Here is a 22,375-nt window from a genome sequence, read left to right as displayed (position 1 = left end):
AATCTAAAGTACTTAAGGAAAATATTGTTGCTAAATTCAGCATGGAAATTGTGCAAAGTTTCAAACCTTGTCGCCATTTAAGTACTTACAACCCTGCCTGTCACCTGAAGCGCCATCACCGTAAGAGTGAAAGTTTATCTATTTTCATATGCATACAGAGATGAAGTTATTAATTTAGCCAGTTTTGATATTAGATTGAGACATTTTGGAGACCATCCATAACATTATGAAGAACAACTGATACAATATTCTCTCACTTTTTCTTTCTCGTCCTCCAAAGGAAAATGACGAGGAAGTCGCACACCAGAAGAGTTCTGACCCCGCTGTGCACAGAGCTGAAGGTAGGACACACACTTCCCCAGGACCTTCAACAAAATACAAAGAAAATATTAAAATTTCATGACCAAGCGGCTGAGTGCATATAAAAACCAATGAGATGTGAGAGGTAAAATGTTCATTCAAATTTCTACAATGCATGCAGAAATGCTGAATAATCATACGCATAACATTGAAATCTGAGTTGCTTTGTCTATATTTGCAAATATTTCTGTGATATTAATATTTAGTCAGTGTTGGGTTGCTCACTATGTCAGATAAGTGCTTTTTAAATCACAAATACTGTACATAAGATTTTATGTGCAATAATTTTAAATGCTCAGATTGACAAAAGTACTGTACCTAAGCTCTGAAAGACAAACTGGTATTCAGCAGCAGATAAATAACTTATAACTGTAATATAACTGTAAGACATCCCCAATGATCCTAAATAATTGTGTCAGTGTCTATGGCTAAATGACATTTTGATCATCATCAAACTTCAGGACCAGTCAGGCAATTAGTATTTGTTTTTGAGATTAGAAACTAACTGTGTAATTTTTCTCAAGTATTTTGTTATTCTTACGGCTAATGGGCTGCTCAGTTTGCAGGGGCATGCTTGGCTCTTTTTTTCTGTAACTTTCTCGAATCTGAGCGTGACACTTTAGACTAGCTCAGAGGAAAGATACTACCGGTATTAATCAGACAGCCAATTAAAAAAAGCCTTTGCAAAAAAGTTAGTTGGTTAATGAAATGACCTGGAATTAAAAGGGTATGTGTAAACCAGGGAAGCAACCCTGTAGGTGTTTTTAATTAATTCAATAATTTGAGGTTGCACCATTGTATATACATGTTAGTCTCACAATAGCGGAAACCAGTACATATCTTATGATCCTGAGGGCAAATGTCAGTAGATCAGTAAAGGATCCGGTGGTTGGATATTAGTGTGCAGTCTACACTACAGTATGTGTGTGTGAATATTTTAGCAGGTGACTGGTTGTGTGTCCGCTGCTGGTGTGGGGGGGATGTGTGTTTTTCTGAATATAATAGTGTTGAACTGTACATGACTGCACATGATGATACATGGAGGGGTGGGGGGATTATAATGAAGCTCTGATGATCTAAGTTTTAAGGTTAGTAACCATGGCAACCACACGGCCCTGTGTAGGTGTATCTTTGATGTTAAAGAAAGGAGGTGGTACAGAGGAACAGGAAGGAGGCAGATGTCAGCCAGTAGACTACGCACACTGACGACTCCAAACTTAAAATACACCATAGGAAATCTTCTCAAAGCTTCTTAGGTTAAATCTACAACTCTGACCTGTCTGCTTGTCAGAGTTTATGTTTTATCATTCCCTGTCACTGGGTTTCTCTGTACCCATTTTACACTAGCCTACATTAACAGGAAGTTCTGGCTAATAGCCTACTGTAACATATTTTTGGCGCTATATTTGCTTCTCTCTTTTCTCTCTTGTTGTTGATACAGTACCATGTGTAATTTCTATAGTCTCACTGTTAAACAAATATTGCACAAACTTTTGAAAAGTTGTACATAACTCTGTGTGTGTGTGTTTTACCATAAACTGGTCTGAAATGGATTTGTTCTCACTGCCAACCTTAGTTCATTCAAATATGTTCAAATGTTTGTTTTGTTTTTTTAGTATCACAAAAACAGCTGCAGTAGCAACACCAATACAGCCCTGACATTTATCAGTTCTTACATTCACCGAAACGTTTGATTAACGTTTACTAATACTTCAACAGTCCGCACTCTCCACTGAAATTAAGCTAACAGGCACTGATTAGCCACCTGTGTCCTACTGTACCTGAGCAGCAGCACGTGGCACACCTGCTGAAGAAAGTTTGGTTTGGAGTTTGGTGTGTTTTTTTTTCACACTGGTGACGGGGAAAAGATGAATGCAGCCCGGTTTTATTTCTAAGGTCACGATATTCTGCTAAAGGTCGGTGTGTCGAAAGAAAATGTTTGACCCGAGTGACTGATAGCGGTAGTTATAGAAACAGACGGCATGGTAACGCGTAGCTAAGGAGTTCCTCCATGGAGTGGTGACAGGAGGCTAAAATGTTGACTGGTCGTCGTTTGGTCCGCACACCTCCACTGTCCAACAGGTAAGTTAAGAGTTAACATACACACGACACACCACAGTATTTATGATAAGCACCGCGCTTATTGTTGCCAATAATTTGGGGTTTTAGCCGCGAGGTTTTGCTACCGGCTAACTTACCATTAGCATACAAAAGAGTAGCATAAACGTTAGTTAGCTGATTAATATTGATGACACCTGTTCCAGAAAGCTGCTCTAACCTCCACTGAGTAACTTGGTGTTAAAGGTCATTAATATATCTACTATTACAGTACCTGTACATTCTCCTTAAACACAAAAATACAATCATTTAAACACAATCTAATTGAATGATTGCATTATGCTGTAGAATAATTGTCAGTGGCCCACTTTACCATTGTAAAACATTGTTTTCAATTTTACTTTGGAAATTTTGATTGATTCAATTTAACTTAATTAAAGCCAACTAGCTAATTATTGTAGTTAGTTGAAATCTGTTCAAATTGAACCAAACTGTCAAAATTGGAAACATTTATTGCTCTGTAATATTTAGCCTAAGTTATTGTTTTCCCCAAAAAATGCGTTTGTATTTTATGGATCAAATGACCATAATCACACTTAGGCATTTGAACAGCTGTTGTTGTAGAGTTTACAGATGTCTCTAAATCTCTGATGGGCAACACAGTCCGCGAGGAGAGTTGTGCTGATTGGAAATGTGAGTATTGTTGAGCTGCTGTGCAGCACACATTTCCATAAGGACAAGGTCTCTTTAAGTTTTAAGTTTAAATTCATGGATATTCATTTTGTAAAATATTCTGTCTTTTTAGAGGATAGGCCTAGATCCTGTGAATCTAAGGTGACCATGATATAGGCCTAGACTTGTAGTTGACGAAAAATCATAATTCTTCATCAATTAGCAAATTGACTTAGGCTATTGTTTTCAGCTCTAGTGTGAAATTGTTTTCTTTGTTGTGTGGCAAAACTTACTCCTTGCCAGGCCAATCTTGCATAAATTACATCATTACGGTTGATTTTCTGAGGAATTTTACAGCACCAGCCATGATTTTGCATTTCGACATTTCCATTTAGCTTTTCTGATCCAATGCATTATAATTAGGAAAAGATTAACCACGTAACCACCTGTCGTGCAATACAATAGTGAGGGCTGACTTCAATGTCCCTGCAGTCAGTGTCATTCTGTGTTTGATCAGAACATGTGACTATGTGTTTTTTAATCCCACTGTCTCTGTCTCCTCGTTCTCCTGCTCTCCCACTGTCACTTGTTCCCTCTTCCTACTCTCATCCTTCGGGGAATGTCTGTCCTGCTTTTTCACTTTCTCTGTCTCTCACTTGCTCAGTCATTCTCTCTCTCTCTCTCTCTCTCTCTCTCTCTCTCTCTCTCTCTATCACTCACTCACTCACTCACTCACTCACTCACTCACTCACTCACTCACTCACTCATACTCACACACACATAAATACACAGCATACTCCCAGGTGGTGAGTCGTTGCTGGGAGCGACGACAACAATGTCCCTGGTGTTCAGACACTGTCACCTCTTCTTACTCTGTCTCCGTCTCATGATCTCACTCGCTCTCTCTCTCTGTCCATCTCTCACTCTGTCTCTCTTATCTTGTTCTCCTGCCCTAGAATATTTTTCCTTACTTATTTAGCCATTAGCCAAGCAGTCAAAAACAAAGCATTTGTGATTCTCTTAAAGCTGTCAGTATGATAACAAAAAGACTATTTTCTTTCTCACTACTTCTCACAATCATATTCTGTCAACTCCACAACTCCACAGAACGGCATACCTTTTAGCACCTGTGAAGACGTAAGAGGTGAGAGAATGGAAGAAGAAGGAGTAAAACCAGAGGAACAACAACTAAAATCCCAGAGTTATCTGATGTTGTCATTTACTCTTCAATTGCAACACAGAAGCTGGGGCTCAGGTGGCTTAACTCATGAACTGTGAAACATGTACATCATGGAACAAGAGAAAGAAGAAGAGGAGGCATGTAACCTGCACAGAAAAGGAGGAAGCGAGATTGTGAATGAAAGCTCAAGGAGCAAGAGGAAGCGGAGAGGGAGGAGATGGAGGTTTAGTGGCTGAGGGTATTCAAGGCACAGTGTTCACAGTGAGAGAGTGACTTACTGAACAGGGTGTCTGTCTCTGTGCCTCTCATTCAGCTTTAAGCTCTGCGCTCTGCTCAAGAGGAACCCTGCACTCCACCCTTCATTGCCTTTGTGTGCTAGTCTTTTCTTTTTGTCCTCTCTCAACCTGTCTTGCTGTCTTTTCCTGTTCTTTCCTTGCCCACTCTGTGAACTTGTTATTTTACCTCTGTCCCGAAACCCTTTTCACCCGGATCTGAATAACGTACCCTCCAACCCCCTCCTCTCTGCCTCCCTCTCTCCCTCCCTCCCTCCCTCCCTCCCTCTCTCTCTCTTTCTTTCCCTCGCCTTGTTTCCCTGTTTCTCTCTCTCTCTCTCTCTCTCTCTCTCCTCTCTCTCCCTCTCCCCCTGTGAGTAGGGAAAACAGCATCAACGGCCGAGCCACAGCAACAGCACATGCAACAGGGTGCAGACAGCACCTTCTGCTTCGCCACCTCTCCTCTCTGACTCTCATCCCTCTCAGAGGAAGGCTACAGGGAAGAAAAGAGGAGCACAGGAGTGCAGCCAAGCAGGTGAAGAGCAGCTGTCCCACTCCTTTTGATCAACAGCTCAGGAGTGAGGAAAACTAAATGAAACTGGGAGTCACGTTAAGTGAAAAAGAAGACTTGAAGAAAGAGGAGAGACACAGAGACTGAGTGGAAAGGCTCATTCAGTTGGCAGAAGAGTTAAGAGTAAACTGAGGATGCCACCTGTGGCAGTAGTTTGATTAAAGAACAGCCTCCTTGACTCATCGTGGCTGTCCTACTTCTCACATCTCCTCGACTGAATTTTTAACACCAATGGCTTCCAAGAAGAAGTGGGCTGAGCGGAGGGAGTTACGAAGGGAGCGGCCATTCTCCACCCGCGATGATTCATCTGTTGCGTCCGGGACATCTGGGCCAGGGCGTCCCACCACCAGGGGGCGTTTCTCAGAGTCGTGGAAGAGGCTCAGCTCCAGAGGGGGGTCCACCAAGAGGGGGGTGCTCAACTCTCAGCAGCCACCGGTAAGATGTTTCGAGGATACACAGGCCCCCTCTACATGTTCCCCCAAAGATTAATCAATGGCCTGGGTGCTGGGAGGGAAATGGGGCAGGAAATGCTGCTACCAAGATGGCTCCTTTCCTGGGAGGGAGTTAAGCAGCAGTGAGGGATTATAGGGTACATGAGATAGAAGAATTTGGAAGACTAACTTAACTAAGAATTGAAATATCATATGCTATTTTTACCTCTGTGTAGTTGGTTATAGCTTTACACGGTCTCCCATCACCCTGGAAACCAGGTACTGTTGCCAGAACAGAATGTTATTTAATATATGGGTGTGTTTTATACACTTTATATACTATAAACCTGACTAGAAGATATGGGATTATTATAGGTAATAATTACAAGTAAGTATTATATTGTAAGTTACCACAGATACTAATTCTAACCTTTCCAGATAATGAAAAGTACAGTGCTGCTCACCACAACACATTACCTGTAACTACTGGAGATTATGGTGTCTGTTCTCCCTGTATTTAATGAGAAAAATGACCAATAGAGCAGTGTGCCAAAGACACTCAGAACCCAGTGGATACTTAACAGAAATAGAAGGCACAGTTGTAGGATGAAACGGTGAACCTATGAAATTACTTGTCTGATGTATGAATCAAAGAAGAGTAATGAACATTGTCAGTATCTCATAGATGGGGAGAAAACAGCTAAAATTCTGGTGTCTCAGTATTTAGTAAACTTGCGCTTCAAGTAAAAAAGGGCATGTGTTTGCTTGTGCAAGCTGGTTTGACTGGCATCAAGTGCCTGGCAACATCGCAGTGTGAAATCCTGTGTAACAAGGTTGCTGCAAATATCAGGAAATACAAAACTGTTGAGGAATATTATAGTCAAAAAAATGTTCCTCCTGATAATTCCTCCGGGGAATAAAATTACATTAACTCAAAACAGAGAAATTAACAGCTGAGAGGCTTTCAGGAGTGACTTCAACTTATAGCTTTACTGTAGTAAAGCTATTGCACAGGGGGGAAAAAACCACATCTGTAGTTATAGTGGTTTGTGGATGAGTAAAAGATTAGAAAGTAAACACTGCACTTTCAATATGTTTTCTGCACCTTCCCCAGCTTCAAGGTGCTAGGTGCTTGTAGTCTGTCTCTTGGCAACACCCGCAAGGCAACAGGGAAAAAGTTCTGTGGGATCTGTATTAGGAGGCTCAGTGGTCTCATCCACTCTATTTTTGAAATGTAGAACTTCACTGATGTTTATGGATCAAGGTCAGAATAACTGAAGCTGACTGCTAGCTGATGCTCATCGACTATCACACTTAGCCAATCTCTGGGGTGATATTTGGCAGAGATATCAGAGCTGGGAGATGTGTGGGAGACAGAGATATGCATGATTGGTGATCCGAGATCCGTTTCTGTTTTTTCAGTTGTGCCCCGGTAACCATTACTATTTTGTATTGCGCACACACTTTTGATACGTTGAACGAAATTTCATATCTCGATATTCATGCCAGATATCCCGATATCGATATGATACAATATGACTACGGGTTCGGTAAAAGCCAAGCATTTTTCAGAAAAATAAAAACATCAAATGTGGAAAGTGCAGTTTTATTGATAAGACCTCACTGCCAGTCATCAACATTAACATAAACTCATCAATAAATAAATTACAAATCAAACATTCTACCGCAGCTCTGCTTTAACAATAAATGTGTGTGTGTTCTTGTACTTGCTACGTACTGAGGACCAGCGTGAGTGTTTATATCGTTGCTTTTTCGACATTAATGTCTTGAATGTTCATCTAACCCCTAATCTAAGACCTAACTTTTGATATAGAAATCTCAGAGGAATTGTTTTTTTGTTTTTTTTATATGGCAGTACTTAGAGTAAGGGAGTGTGCTGTCTGTTTTGTCGCACATGTGATTCGGGACAAAGATATAACTATTCGTTTTGAATCTGGATCAAAATGTGTGTATGTTCCCGTCTAAGTCGCTAGCTGTGTTTATGTTTGTGTGTGTGACTGTGTGCAGAAAGAGGAGGTAAGCTTAGTCCTCTGAGATTTGTGTTGCTTGGATATGAAACACAGAGTGATACTACCACAACACAACTACTTGTCTCAAATCATTAGACACTTTGAATCATTAGTAATTTCTAATGTGTGTGTGTGTGTGTCTGTGTCACTGACTGAATTACTGAGACTGAGCGTGAAAGGTGGAAATTAGGGGAGAGATTGAGAAATGGAGAATTATTCCACAAGTACTTTGAGTATCCAGCACTTAGTGATAGTGCAGAAATGGGTGAAAGACAAGGAGAATTAGAGGCTAAGACAGATGCAGTGAGGGAGAAGAGCTTCAAGAAAATTCAGCACACTGGATTTAAGTTAGTCACTTTAAATCCACTGTGGAAGTCTCTATGTTACCGTTGGGATATGATGCTGTTCCTCCCTGAAAAATCTGACTTTGTTTAGTTATCTGCAAGAAAGATGAATAAATAATTGATAATTATTTATATTTTTTAATTAAATATTCTAAATGCAGCTTGATAAAATTCAGAAATAAAATGACTGTAATATGCACACTCACAGGTTAGGTTTAGTTTGGTAGGAGACATGCATTCTGTGCTGCAGGGGCATCAGAGCCAGCTGATTCAGGGAAGTGTCAGTCACTTATGTTTTTTTTTTTACAATGGACCATAAGTACACGTGCTTACAAATTGTCAGTTGTCAGAGTGATGATAGCTTTTTCACAGTAGACTGATTGGTCACAGTAGGCACAGTCCATCTCCTGCCCCCATTCATAGATATCATGTGATGTCACACAGCAGTCGCACTATGGGCTGTGACAACAAATCTCACAAAAAGAGTGGATTAACTTTTTTTATTACACGGCTCTATTGAATGCTGTATGCTGGTTACATTCTGATTCTTTACACTCTGATTTTGCATTTGATCTGTTTATCTGTTATTTCTGTATAACAGACCATTGCAGGCATTTTAGGCCGCAACAATCACAAAAAAAGCCAGCGAAATCCTGGAGGGACTGATAAGACTACACAAATATGCACATCGTAACATGTATGATAATCCATCAATCTACTGATTAATTATCAAAGGCTTTGTTGAAAACAAATGCACACGACCGGTGAGCAAAACAGCGAAGAAGTTTCAGATTTTTATCAACATTACGTCTCTAATTACGAATACGAATACGAAAACTTTATTATCCACAGAGTGGAAATTCCTCTTTGGTTTCACCACCATAGACATGTCTCACAACATCAGAACACATAATAACACAATAAAAAAAACATTTAAAGGATAGAAAAATATATAAAAATAGCCTATGGCAGTAACTGTACTTCACACATCACACATTCAAGTACATAATTTCATAATTTCATAAGCACACCACAGTACGAATTATTTCATTCGTAAGCAATGTAATAAACAGGATAATGTAGAGTTAGTCTGTTGTTACGGAGAAGTAAACCCCTTCAGGATGTATGAAACCCTGTCATTTGTCAAGAACTGTAATTTCATAATTTCATATATATATATATATATATATACCGTAGATGACCAAATAATCGCCCGCGTGCAAATACGCGCCTGTGCTCTAATAGCCGCCGGGGTCCGACCTCATTTGGCATAATAAACGCCGGTTCAATTAAACGCCCGGGCGATTAAGTGTTTACCATAGTCTTGCACAGAAAACAGAAGTTTTTTTTTAACAGCGCTTCACCGGCTCTCACCTCTGTCAGTCAGCCCCTCCTCTCACTCTCTCTCTCTCGCATGCAGGCGCACACACACACACACACACACACACACACACACACACACACACACACACACACACACACACACACACACACACACACACACACACACACACACACACACACACACACACACACACACACACACACACACACACAGGCGCGCTAGACTGAGGGATATAGGGATATAGATAAATGCGCTAATGTACAGTGTTGAAATTACCGTGATCGACCCCCCCCTTCCGTTATCATTCATAACACTGCTCTGATCAGCTCCCTGTGTCGCGGTTACACAGACAAACTGTCTTTTTCTTTATTGTCTGATGTCAATAAAGATGCGTCGGGGGAAAAAGTAGTTTTGTTCCAGTGGTGCTATGGTGAGCTCCTTGTTCTTTGCATGATGGTCTGGTGCTGCTCATTGCAAAAATAAATTGTAGCCTGTTGCAAATACGCGCCTGGTTCTTATAAACGCCTGGGCTCCAAGTCGATTTAGCATATTAAACGCCCGGGCTACTAAATGGTCATCTATGGTGTGTATATATACTGTATATAGAATCAAACTTGTCAATCCAGGGAGGGACTTCATACAAATAATTACTTAATATTTTTGAACGCACTATGGTTTTGAATCAGTATAGCCATACAGTAACTCATCTTTGCACTCCTACTGCCCTACTTTTCTTCAAATGTGCAAGTCTGTCGAGACTGAGTGGTTGATCACAGGCTTTTGTCCCACTTTGCTTTCTTATTGATTGCCATGTGAATGCCCTGTACTTCATGAAGCCATCTGTGATCATAGAGTCCTTCTGCTTAGTGCAGATGGAAAATTCCCTGTCCCTTTTTACAGTGAGACAAAAATGTTTCTCAGGCTTAAATTGTGTGTGGTGTTTGTGTGCTTGATGGCGCGTCTATTTTAATGTGTGTGGCACAGTACGTATGACATGAGGCAGTTTGAGATAGGATGGTATAGTGTCAAAGCATTGAAGCTCAAACCATCACCTAAGGCTTTTGTTTGTAATAAGCTTCATCTCATGTCACAGTTGGATCACAATAGTGTTGATAACAGACATTTTGTCCACTGTGATCACCCTTGCCCCAGAGCATGTCTTTCCTGTCTCCTTACTTGGTGCTAGACCTAAAAGGTTTAGCTATGAAGTTAGTGTGCAGGATATTTTAATCACTACTTCCAATCCATTCATCCTGCTTTTATGCACCTGCCTCACAAAATAAACGTGCAAAGTGTTGTTCTGATAGGAAAAAAACTCTAACCAGGCACAGTAACATGCATGATAGGCACACAAAATACTGTACAGAAAGCAAAAATGTTCAAAAGCTTAAAATGTTTGTAAAGGCAGGCTTGGGCTGTATCCTAGTAAAATATGTCCCAATAGTGTCAGTGTCAATAACATTGGAAGACACAAAACAACGATGTTGTGACTAAACATGATTCCTTTTGCATTGAATTCATGCATCCATTTAAACACGTTTGTGTCCTGTTAACATTTGAACTGTTATCTTGGCATCAGTTACTATGTTCCTTATCATGTGTTATATTATTGTTAAAGTAGCCATACTGTAGAGTATTTTTGTAATGATTTATCATGTTTGTCATGTATGACAAACATGATAAATCATGTATACATGTCATACATCATAAATGTGAAAACAATGCAACAGTGTTAATAAGTTCCCTGGTAGTGATGCTATATAGAGGTAGTGTTTCTTCTAGGAAAGAATCTGTACTGTAGGGCTGCAACCGATATCTGAGTACTCGCTCGGCTTGGGTGGTATCCGAGTGCCATTTCACTACTCGGATACTCGGATCCCACGGTCGGATGGTCTGTTGGGGGGCGGATAGCAATTTGAACAAATAATATAGCGCATATGTTTATTACAGTCACAACGCGACCTGTCCATGTCCCTGTGTGTGTAAAAAGTGCATGTGTGTACCAGCGCGCGCAAATTTTTCCTGACCGATAGGCTAACTGACGCTGGTTAACCGATTAATAACCATTAACTGATGAGATTTTTCTTGCCGATGTTATAAATGACATACACACATGCTGCTACAGCTGTGCAGCGCCAGATCCATTGTGCTCTGGCTCAGCTGATCACCACTCAGATGGCGGTTAGATCTTCCAACGTTGAACTCTTTTTTTTTTTATACAAAATGCAGCCAAACACCAGGCTAAAGAGAGAGGAATAGCAGAGCGCTTCTCTGACAGCTCGGCTGTGCGAGCTGCAGGTGAGCTGGCTGGAGAGCACAGCGCCGCCATCCTCACAGATGATGCACAGATGTCCATGTAAGTTTGTCGTCTGACCTTCTTTCAAACTTTTGCTGCGAATTATGGCTGAAGGTGCAAGTGGAAGTTTGCACGTGTTGACAATGCCCTCAGGAGTTGATGACATAAGTAGCTAGTTAAAAAAAGAAAATTAATGGGGCGGTGTTAGCTCAGTTGGTAGAGCACCCCATGTGTTGAGGCTATAGTCCTCACTGCAGGCGGCCCTGGTTCGAATCACGCGTCGAGCGGCCCTATACCGCGTGTCATCCGCCCCCCCTCTCTGCCTCCCATTTCCTGTCTCTCTCTCAACTCTCCTGTCCATTAAAGGCGAAAAAGCACCAAAAATACTTTTAAAAAAAGAAAGAAAATTAACTAATGATGTTAATCGGTGAAAGTTCTTAATGGTTAACTGTTAATCATGTGCATCCCTTGCTCATTGTTTACAAGGGGGCAGTTGTCGGTCTGAGAAGTGAAGCTCACTTCCGCATTCAAAAAGCTGCAATCCCCTCGGCTGTCGCTGGGGGCTGGCTCCAGAAGGGAGCAACTCCAATCGAGCCCCATGTTAAAATAGCCGATTTTACAGCTTAAAAAAACATATTTACAGCCTGGTACATTTTATTTTTTTGGTCTCAATCGATAGTTTCTACCCCCGCACACACTCTGAGGGGGGTGAATTTTTTTTAAACTCTACCGTTTTACTATTATTAGGGTTAAAGTTCTGGCCAATCAGGGCGCAGAACCGTTGAGTGACAGGTCCGGCGACCGCTGCTACGAGGCCAGTGGGCGGGCTCTCGGCCGGCCAACGGCCGCACCGCTCCAAATATGGCAAGTAGAATCCAACATGGCGCGGTTCTAACCCCCGTAGTAGCGGCACAAAACAGACTCCCCAAAACCAATGGGTGACGTCACGGACGCTACGTCCATTCTTTTTACAGTCTATGATTGTTTATCGATCCTGACTGCACTCAGAGTGCATCTTTGAAGACCCACTGTACACTGCATGCTTGTTACGAGACAGCAGGCACAATTTTAGACTAGCTGATGAAAGCCACTGAGCATTTGCATTTGACAAGGGGATGTGGCTCCAAATGAACAACAAATATACTGTATCAGAACAATGTTAAAGCAGAAGTAAGTGGTCCGGTCGTTTTCGCTAATGCTGCGTTCCAGGCAGGCTTTTGAAATCGTAAATTACAGCTTCAAGTCACAACTTACGACTTTGTAGCGTTCCAGGCAACCCACTCGTGTTTTTCCGACCTGTTTTACCGGTGAAAGTCACTATAACGGCCACTCGTAACTTCCGACCGGTGAACTCGTACCAGATCGAACTGGTACGACTTCACGGTCGGAAAAATACGAGTTTCCTTGAACGCACCATAACAGTCCTCGTTCCTACGTCGCCACATTCACTGCGTCCCTTGGCTGCACACACAGCCCTGCATGCCGTTCTCTCTCCTCATTGGATAAAAACTGTAGGATACGATAAATGTTTTCTCCTCGACTCAGAGCAGAGCAGAGTGACTGACAGACCCGTGTTTCAGACCAAACACTGTATGTAAGTGATTGCTGTCGGAAGATATAACTATTTAAGACTTATATTAACACAAATATATCACTCACTTCTGCTTTAAAGACATTACTCTTAAACAATGTCTCCCCATATCCCTACATTTTATAGAGTGCAATGCAAACATAATAATCGCTCCAATTAACCTCTAATCTCTTGTCACAATAAATATAAGCATGCTTATGTACCAAGGACATTAAATACTATGTTTTTTTTTTAAATTCTTCACTGAAAGAAAAAGAACAGGTTCACTTTTGTTGAAAATTGAATTTGTCGTTTGGGATTTTCTGTACCCAAGGGAAGCAAAACTGAAAATGTGTGAATAATTGTGTTGGATTCTCATTACAATGAACTCGAGTGTGATGTGACTTTATGAGGCAGAGGTCGGAAAAGAGCAGAGTTTTTTTTGGTTCCTATGGAAACAGTGTATGGCTCAGTGATTTGTGTTTTCAGAGGGATGGTTTTTTTTAACAGATCAGTGACTCTCACTTAAAAGTGTTCTCTGTGAGATAGGAAATCTGGCATTGGCTCTTTTGCTGCTTGGTAAAATCATTACTTTTCAACATATCTTAATTCTAAAAAACATTGCTATAGGGCTCGAAAGGTCATGTGATTCCGTGATGCATTGTGGGCAATGTTTACGTTGCCATGGAAATTCACGGTATACCGCAGCACAGAGTGAAAGAGAAAGGACACTAATTGCTGCGTATTAAACAACATTACAAGTTTTTATTATAAATAACCGGTGTGAAAATGTTGTGAGCGCACCAACATGTGTCGTGTGATGGAGGAGAAAGTAGGTTTGGTCGTTTTGACGGCAGCTATCCAAGCCATTCAGCGCCTCTTGGTCAGCTCCGGTCAGCTCTGAGACCCGAGGTCCTTGGCATGTTTCCAAGCAGGAACCGGAAAAAAAATCTCAGCCCATCGAGCTTTTTGCCGTTGTGATCATTTGAACGATTGTGGCAGCTAATCACACAACAAGTCTGCACCATCTCACCGGAACAAAAAAGAAAAACACTACTGAAAACTCTCCGGATACTCTACCGAAGACACTCCACTACAACCGGTTTTGAAATGCCCGCAAAGCCCACAATGCATTGCGGTTTCCCCACCCCGTGACGTCACCCTTTCGAGCCCTATAGGTTCAGCTTTAGTTTAGCTATTTAGTGATTTTTTTTGTCATTGTTATCCTTTTTGATTTTCCGTTTGTGTTGTGGCAATTGTCAGAGAAATATAACAAAAAAGCTGAGGACAGATATGAAACAGCAAAACAACAAAATTAAAACGAGTGACAATTGATATCACAAGGATTTGGGGCTCAAACTAGAGTGAGAGCCCTGTTGGGTGCCTGGAAACTGTCAGGTTGTTGGGTCATATTTGCTGTTAAAAGAAAGTACAATGGGACCTCCCAGCACAATTTCTGATAAAGTCAACTGTAATTCTTAATAAACAAAAAATCTCCTCAAAGTTTTATAAGGTCATAAAAACTAATAAAACTTGTATCTGTGCTGAAGGTTGAGTCTCAATGAGTAGTCCCAATTCAGCAAGCAGCAGATTGTGGTTCAGAAAACAGTAGTTTCTCAGCGTGCTCTCTAGTGAGAGGTTTCTGTTCCTCATGAATTGCAGAGACTTAAAGCTATTCTTACCTTTCTGGAACTTTTGCACATTTCTTTGCCTAAGTTAAAATGCTATTAATAATCTGATGATACATTAAAATGTAAGAGAAACCCAAGGGTTAAAAACTCATCATTTTTTCATTCTCATATAATTCTGAGAAAAGTCTGACCAATAATATTATTCGGCCCGATTAATAAGATTTGACGACCGTCCAAACCTACTTAATATGTAATCACTTAGTGCACTCTCTCCTCCTCTCCCCCCTGACCAGGAAGAACGCTTAAAAAAAACCTAACTTTATTGACACCAGAGCATTAGCAGGACACAGAGAGCAGAGGAGACTAGAGTCACAACACACACTAGAAAGAAGGTTTTTGGAAATAAATATTTTTTTAAAAGACCAATAACTGCAGCCGCAGCTGGTCGCAGAGTTTCATGTCTGATATTGTAACGTTGATAGTGAGCAGCCCCGAGTGATATGTAAACACAGGAAGTCACATGTGTCTATAAAGCATCCAGTGCTAACAGCTAGGCTACTGTTGGCTCTGAGTTCTCAACGGTCCGGACCCGGTTGAACTCCGGACCGGCGCGGCTCGACTCGGACCGGGTCGCGGATTTATTTTGGCCCTGAACCAGCGCATCAGGTCGCGCTGGTCCGGCCGCCAGCCCGGCTCGTTGAGAACTGTATCTGTAACAATCGCTTCCCCTGCGTCTCCAGTAGCAGTAGGCTAACAACAGTTTATTATAAAACTCATCAGTCATCATCACTGAGTCCGTTTTACACGGTTTAAAACTCCGGTGTTGTGTTTGTTTGTGTTGTTCCCGTTTCACTCGCGTTCATGTTCTGTTAACGTTGCTATGCCAACACATGCAGCGGGGAGGCTCGTGGAGGTGCGGCAGGAGGGAGAGGTGGGTGGGACTTGTGAGGGAGGTGGAGCTGTTGATTTTCAAATGTTTGTGCTGTGCTGAGTGAAATGCCAGATCGGTAAGAATTGCTTTAACATGTACTCACATGGAACAGATGAAGGTTATGAGCAAAGAAACTCCTTGTTTGGCAAGTTGCCAGAAGTGCCCTTCATTCAGTCTCCACCACTCAAGTCATGCCCGTTAATAACCAGGTCCTTCAGGTTCAGATGTAACTCATCTCAGGCAGGCGAAGGCCACCAGCTGACCTGTGTGGGTTTGTAGCGGTTCACTGACCAACTCATCAATACTGCTACGACAGAATATTCTCTCTGTTCCCTTATGGAGGTTCTGTCTTTTTAATGGGTCCGCTCTGCCACAGCCCGCTATTTATCACTGGCTCCCTCTCTAGTAGCATGCACTTTTTGAATGGGCTTTACACTGTATGTAGCACCTTTTACATCCCCTTTCTAGGCAAAATCCAGAATTCTTATTCAGATCATCTAAAAGACATGTCACTGCCACAGCTCTTCTTCACGACTTGCCAGGACATTCTGATACTTTCATTTTCTTGAAGTAGCATCCTAAGCGAACAATGCAGTATGTTGATGAATTGTTGTGGTTCCTCTCCTGTATCACTTCCTCTTTTGAAATGAGAGCTGTCACCAAACTGGACACAATGGTCAACTGGGGACCTTCAAATCATGTTTGCAGGAGAAGATTGCAAGGGTATGATCCAGCGTCCTTTGCAGCATCTGGCACACTAGGTTCTACTGTACCCTGTTTGGACAGCCGATTGTGTTCTTGCAGGCCAAGTGTCCTTTGGATGTCCCTAAGATGGTGCATGGTAATAACCAAGTGGTGGAAATTGGCAGCAGCCTGATTTAATCATTGCAGTGCTATCTAATGACTGTTTGACTTGACAGACCATTACTCAGTGTACCTTGCATTGACTGTGCTGGAATTTCAGCAAGCTTTTTGTGCCCCACTGTATTATTGAGGCACACACACTACACTGTCTTTGCCAATTTTCCAATCCTGAACAATACCCAATAATCTCTATCCATCACCTTGTATTATCATAAACAGCCTCTTTTCCGGTTCATCCGTTGCCTTTTGAAGTAATATTTTAGGCTCAGTGACTCTTTTGATACAGGTTGTTTCAGGGCTTTTCTTGTGTCTACAACCTTCTGGAGAACAGACAGCTTTTTGGTATATTGTTGTAGCCATGAGTTCCTTAAAGCCAACAATGGAGGCTGTGATTGTGATTGTCATCCCTGTAATACGTTTGTTCAATATTGAGAATCTGTCATCAAAATTTGTCAATTTTCTTTGATTCTTCAAAATATTATGTAGTGCAGCACTAAGCAGCCGAGAAGGTGTTGTCATTTGTTGAAATTCAGGTTCCTGTTCTTGTGTGTGTGATTTTTATAAAACACAAAGCTAATGGATCCTAAGGTTTGAAGCATGTGCAATTTTGCCATTGTTCCTCCCATGCTGACACCTTGACATTTAATATATATTTGTATGATACAACTCTATGCAGTTTTGCACTATTATCTTACTCTATGCGCTCCTCAACCATTAACACAATTTAAATATGGATAAGCATTGTTTTTTTTTTTTTAACAAATACAGAGACTTATCTGCAGTATAGTTCCACATTATTATAGTCATCTGGATTAGTGGTAAAGGTACTTGTAAAACTACAATAGAAAACCTAACTCACGAATTAGGGGTGGTATGAGAACAGGTCCTGTCTCCCAATATGTAGAGGAAAGAGATATTTATGCTCCCATTTCCAATCTTCAACACTTTCTATCACTCAGCTCTCCAATTTATTACCAATGAACCATTGTGTCCTTTACCAGAAGGTGGGCTGGCCTGGCCTTCTTTCTTTTTCAGATTAAGTCAACACTAAAATATAAATTTACCAAGGTTTACTCCAGAAGTTACTACATTATTTATCGTCACTCCTTTTACGTTGTGCCTTTTAATCCGTGTAACGCACATCTGCTCATTGATTATCCCTTTTCCAATTGACACTGGTTTGTTTACTGTACGTAATACCAAACCTGCTATGCCACTGTTACCAACTCCACTACATCCTAGCGCTGGGCGATATTTAAAAAAAAAGGTATATCGATTCGATCGATATCGATAATTTTCTTTTAAATATGTGTGGAGCATTTTATGCTTGATGACCTACATTGGCCTAACTAACTCACCAGCCAACAATGACTCATTACACAATTTGCTTTTGTGAATTAACTGACACATGTTGGTAGAATGACGAACGATCACTCACTTGTACAAGGATGATGTTGTTGTTGTTGTTGTCGTCGTTGTCGTCGTCATAGTTGTTGTGTACGATAGAGCTGCCGCTTTAAGGATACCACTGAGTTTTTTTTGCAATTGCCCGTTCTTATTATATTAAGGAAAACCCTATGTTTTTGCTCCTCGTGTTCTTGTCAACCAAATGGCGCTGCTGTCCCTCTGACATCTTTAGTCGTGCTGATTTTTAAACACCGCCCGCCAGTCACCACATACGAGTTCACAGTATTGACTGAGTGAGTGCAGGCTTCTGGGTGAAATCATGAATGTTGCTATGTTATGTTGAGCTAGCAGGGCAGGGGGCAAGAGCAAGGTGACAGAACATGCCTAGATTGGCTTTTGATTGGCTGTAAAGAAGTAACAACTTCAGTATCAAGCAACATGATACTGTAGGCTTATGAAACAGGAAGGGAAACGCTTGTTCACAGGTCTTTTCTATCAAACTTTTTTATCGACCCGTTCGTATTGATCATCACGTGTTGATGAATATATCATTATCAAACTATTGCCCAGCGTAATGTTGGCCTGAGCCAACTCATTTGTTATAAATGAGAGTATATGATTATTGCACAGAATAGTTGTTTTGTTTTGTTTTTTCACAAAAAGCCATTTGCTTCCATTTATTTTTGTGGCTCAGTTACAGTAGCTGATGTGATAGATACAGGAAATGAGTGAACCAGCAGGGTGAAACATGAGTGTGCAACAAGTGAGGCTGTGAGATACTCCACGGTGCCTTTATGTGTGAAAGAATTGCTTTTTAAACTGTATTGGCCAGAAAATGTTGGCCCGAGCTGCCCCTGCTGACATGTTTATTACCATCTCATTCCTCAGTGCTATAAAAGGGTCACTTTCTGCTTGGAAAAGTCAGAATAAACATTTCTACGTCAGAAATAAAGGATGTCATAGTTACAGTTACAGTTAGATTCACAATCTTGCCAATATTTTTTTAAATATAAAATTAGGAGTATACAATAATAATTATGTGTCAGTATGTAATGTTGATATGTTGAATGTATACCATGGCCTCCACCCATATTGTATGGTCTGTTTTGGATAGTATTGTTTTACATAAGATGCAGTTCTTTTATCTCATTGAATTTATTTATTGAATTGTACATCTATTATTACTATTTTATTGGTTATCACTAAATGTTTATTTAGCTGCACAATTTAACTTGATTATTTTTGCTCCATGCTTTCTTTGCTTTCTCTTTTCCATACCCAGTATTCACTGTATTTGATTTACAGTGAGATATTCTCCTCACTAATGTCCAGTAGAGACAGCTTTGAGTGCTTTCCCAACCAGTATATGCTCCAAATACTGTTTTTCTCTTTACTGCCTAACCAAATATAAACAGAAGTATATATTTGGCTGCATCTGTGTTTTTTATCCAGTTTCATGTGAAATATGCTCTGTCTCTTACCTGCTCCAGAGTGTGGTCCTGTAGCACCTATCCTAGCCGCCTCATTGTGTAGACTAGAGTTACAAATGATCAGCAGCAGAAGCAGAAGCAGCAGAATATGACAGTGTAGTTCCTTTGCAAAGTCAATGTGATGTTAGGATAAAATAGGTGATAGATAGATAGATAGATAGATAGATAGATAGATAGATAGATAGATAGATAGATAGATAGATAGATAATTTATTAGTACAGACTCTGGGTCCAGTTAAAAATACAAGACAGGACAGGAAAAAAAAGAAAAACAATATAAAGTAACAACAATAATACAACAACAGACAACAACGACATACGGGGTAGTCTAGCAGGTGAATATACGTATGACTGAACCAACATCTTGGTGAGGTTAGGGCTTTCTCCAGCAGCTCTGTTCTTTGTGCTGCGTGGTGCTATATGCAAACTAGTTTAATCAACAAAGCCAAGTGCCCTTGTGTGTTTATAGTTTATTTTTCAGCAACTTTCTATCTAAGATTTGTAGAATCTAATGGTAACCCATTAATTCCTGAAAGTAAAGCGCCAAACTGTGAATGTCGTACAAAAATATTTGCAGAAAGCTATTTAACAACAATGCTGCTATGCTGACAGGGCTTATATGGCCCCCTTGTGGCTTCTGTTGTGAATACTATTAGAGATCATTGACCCATTAAATAAGGCCATTAAAATTAACATGAAATTCTGTGAGAGTCAAGCTTTATATTGAGAGACTAATAATAGCTAGTTTAGGCAAGGCAAGGCAATGTCATATATGGGTGATGTGGCTAGCCACTGCAAGGCAGTGTTAAACCAAGAGTCCCCAACATATTGGATTAACAATGCACACTGCTATCCCTACCATCTCACTTGTTTTGCCTGTCTGTTTGCTTTCACTCTCACAGTTTGACAGATGTTTTTCAAGACACAAAGCAGATTGTGTAAAATGGGGTGCAGCTCAGTCTCTATTAAGATCAGAGATCTGCCGACTACAGATTTAATCTAGGTATCCATCTGCCAAACAAATAATAATCAAGGGAATTTTGATACAATATTAGGTCTGGGTGTGAGACTTCTCTGTGTAAGACTTACTAAGAGAATACAAACTGAAAATACTGCAGTGTTGCCACAGTTACTACGAGTAAATGTATGGTGTATGACGATCATTTTTAAACAATTCTGTACATATTAACATTATAGAAAAGATATTATTGTCATCTCATGATTGTGACTTCATGATAATGGATGTCATCTAGAGATGTCCTGAGCTTGCAAAAGCCCATTCCAGCAAGTCTGATAGGGATGCCCTAATTGATCAGCTATTGTGATCGGCATTGTGGACCAAAGTGTGTGATACTCATGTAAGATGCCATCTGCATTGCATGCCACGACACTCATGGATAAATGTTATCATTTTCTGATTCTTTGTTTACTGTACTCCACTCTGTGTTTTTCCCTTTTGCTTACAGTGCTGCTCCCCTCACTATGCCAGTAAATATATTAGTGTGTATGAATGTGATTTATTTTCTTTTTTTTGGCACAATGGTGTGAGAGACTGGATTTTCCCATCCATGTTGGCAGAATACAGAGCTTTGCTTTACTCTGCCTCCCTCTTTTTTGGCAAAGAGAAGCAGTGCACAAACGTTCAAGAGCATTTCATGTCAATCAATAATGTTAATTCCACGAGTGGATAGCTTGAAGACTTGATAAATTGGTACCTCCCATTTCTTAAAGGGACAGTATGTAGCTTATTTGGCTTTTTATTAGCAAAAATCAAATATTGCTTTCATAAATACGTATTTACCGAAGGCTAATCACAACCACATACAAATGAAAGCTGTCTCGTAGCTCAGAATAAGTTGTTCACAAATACATAGGTGATAGGTGCACCCACCGGAGGCTGTCATGTTGCATCGCCATCTTATACGGTATGCGAAAGCGGACAAACCTGGCTCAAACACACTATTGAGTGTCTGCATTAGCAGCTAGGCTACATCTTACAATGTTGAGCTGTTTTTATACAAAGTGCAGCCAAACACCAGGGGCCGCACACGTGCTGACGTCGGCACTTTACATGAAAAGCACAACGACTCTGATTTTTCCCCTGTGCATTTACACTAGTTTGCTCCTAAATACTGGCTTTATAAAACAAATTTCGTTTTCTTTTGATATCATATTGATATTTTTCTCCTGCATGTAGGCTACACCTCTTCCACAACCAGTCTGGAAAATAATTTCTGCGACGTGCGTGTGTGAAGTAGCCAGACTGGACACACACAGCGCAGCAAGCCCAATAATGTCGGCGCAAATCGGTGAATTCTCTGGTCGTCCAATGATCGAAGGTGGTGGTTACAAGTAAAAATTAGAAAACATGATCGATATTTTTTGTGTGAATAATATTTATTGTATTTAACAAAAGGGGGTGCTGCCCAACATCATTTTAGGAAAAGTCACAGACTGGTGGACTTCAATGTTTTAGAATGTTTCAAAGTAGCCTAATAGTAACTGGTAGTGGAAAACCTGCTTTAAATTATTTGTGACATAATCTAAAATTATTCTTCTTTCTGCTCTGTTTCATTTAGATTTTAGTTTTTTGTTTTTATTGTAGCCTTTCAATGCAAGATGATTTTTCTGACTGATTGTATCTCGCTTTCAGAGAAATTCCGCTTCTTTCTTCGCTCTCCGTCCGTCCGTTGTCTTCACCGTCTTCCACTGAAGTCATTCCACACGTTTCCAGAGTGCACATGGCTACTTAATATGCACGTGCTGATTTGCATTGACCATATATGGTTGTGTTGGGCCGTTTAGCGGGCGGGATATGAGGCGTGTTCACATGCCACTTTTCTTGGGTCCGGTGTGATTTATCAATGGAAATTGCAGGCAGTTGTGCGTACGCACAGTTTGATTGATCTGAAAAGGGTGTAAA

At 40.7% G+C, this 22,375-nt stretch overlaps 1 protein-coding gene across 3 annotated transcripts in view; it reads left to right on the top strand.

The window, feature by feature from the left end:
• Positions 1-5,344: 5,344 nt before the first annotated feature.
• trpm3 (transient receptor potential cation channel, subfamily M, member 3) overlaps positions 5,345-22,375 on the top strand; it is a gene marked incomplete at both ends in the record, with an annotated part of 137,444 nt that continues 120,413 nt past the window's right edge. For all 3 annotated transcript variants that reach the window (XM_083978798.1, XM_083978799.1, XM_083978795.1), the window contains one exon: positions 5,345-5,548. In XM_083978798.1, coding sequence (XP_083834924.1) covers positions 5,345-5,548 — 204 coding nt within the window. The remainder of the gene's footprint in view (positions 5,549-22,375) is intronic.

This window comes from Trachurus trachurus (genome assembly GCF_905171665.1).
Source record: "Trachurus trachurus genome assembly, chromosome: 9".
NCBI lineage: Eukaryota > Metazoa > Chordata > Actinopteri > Carangiformes > Carangidae > Trachurus > Trachurus trachurus.
The sequence above is the reverse complement of the archived record's forward strand: the minus strand, read 5'-3'. Positions and strand labels throughout refer to the sequence as shown.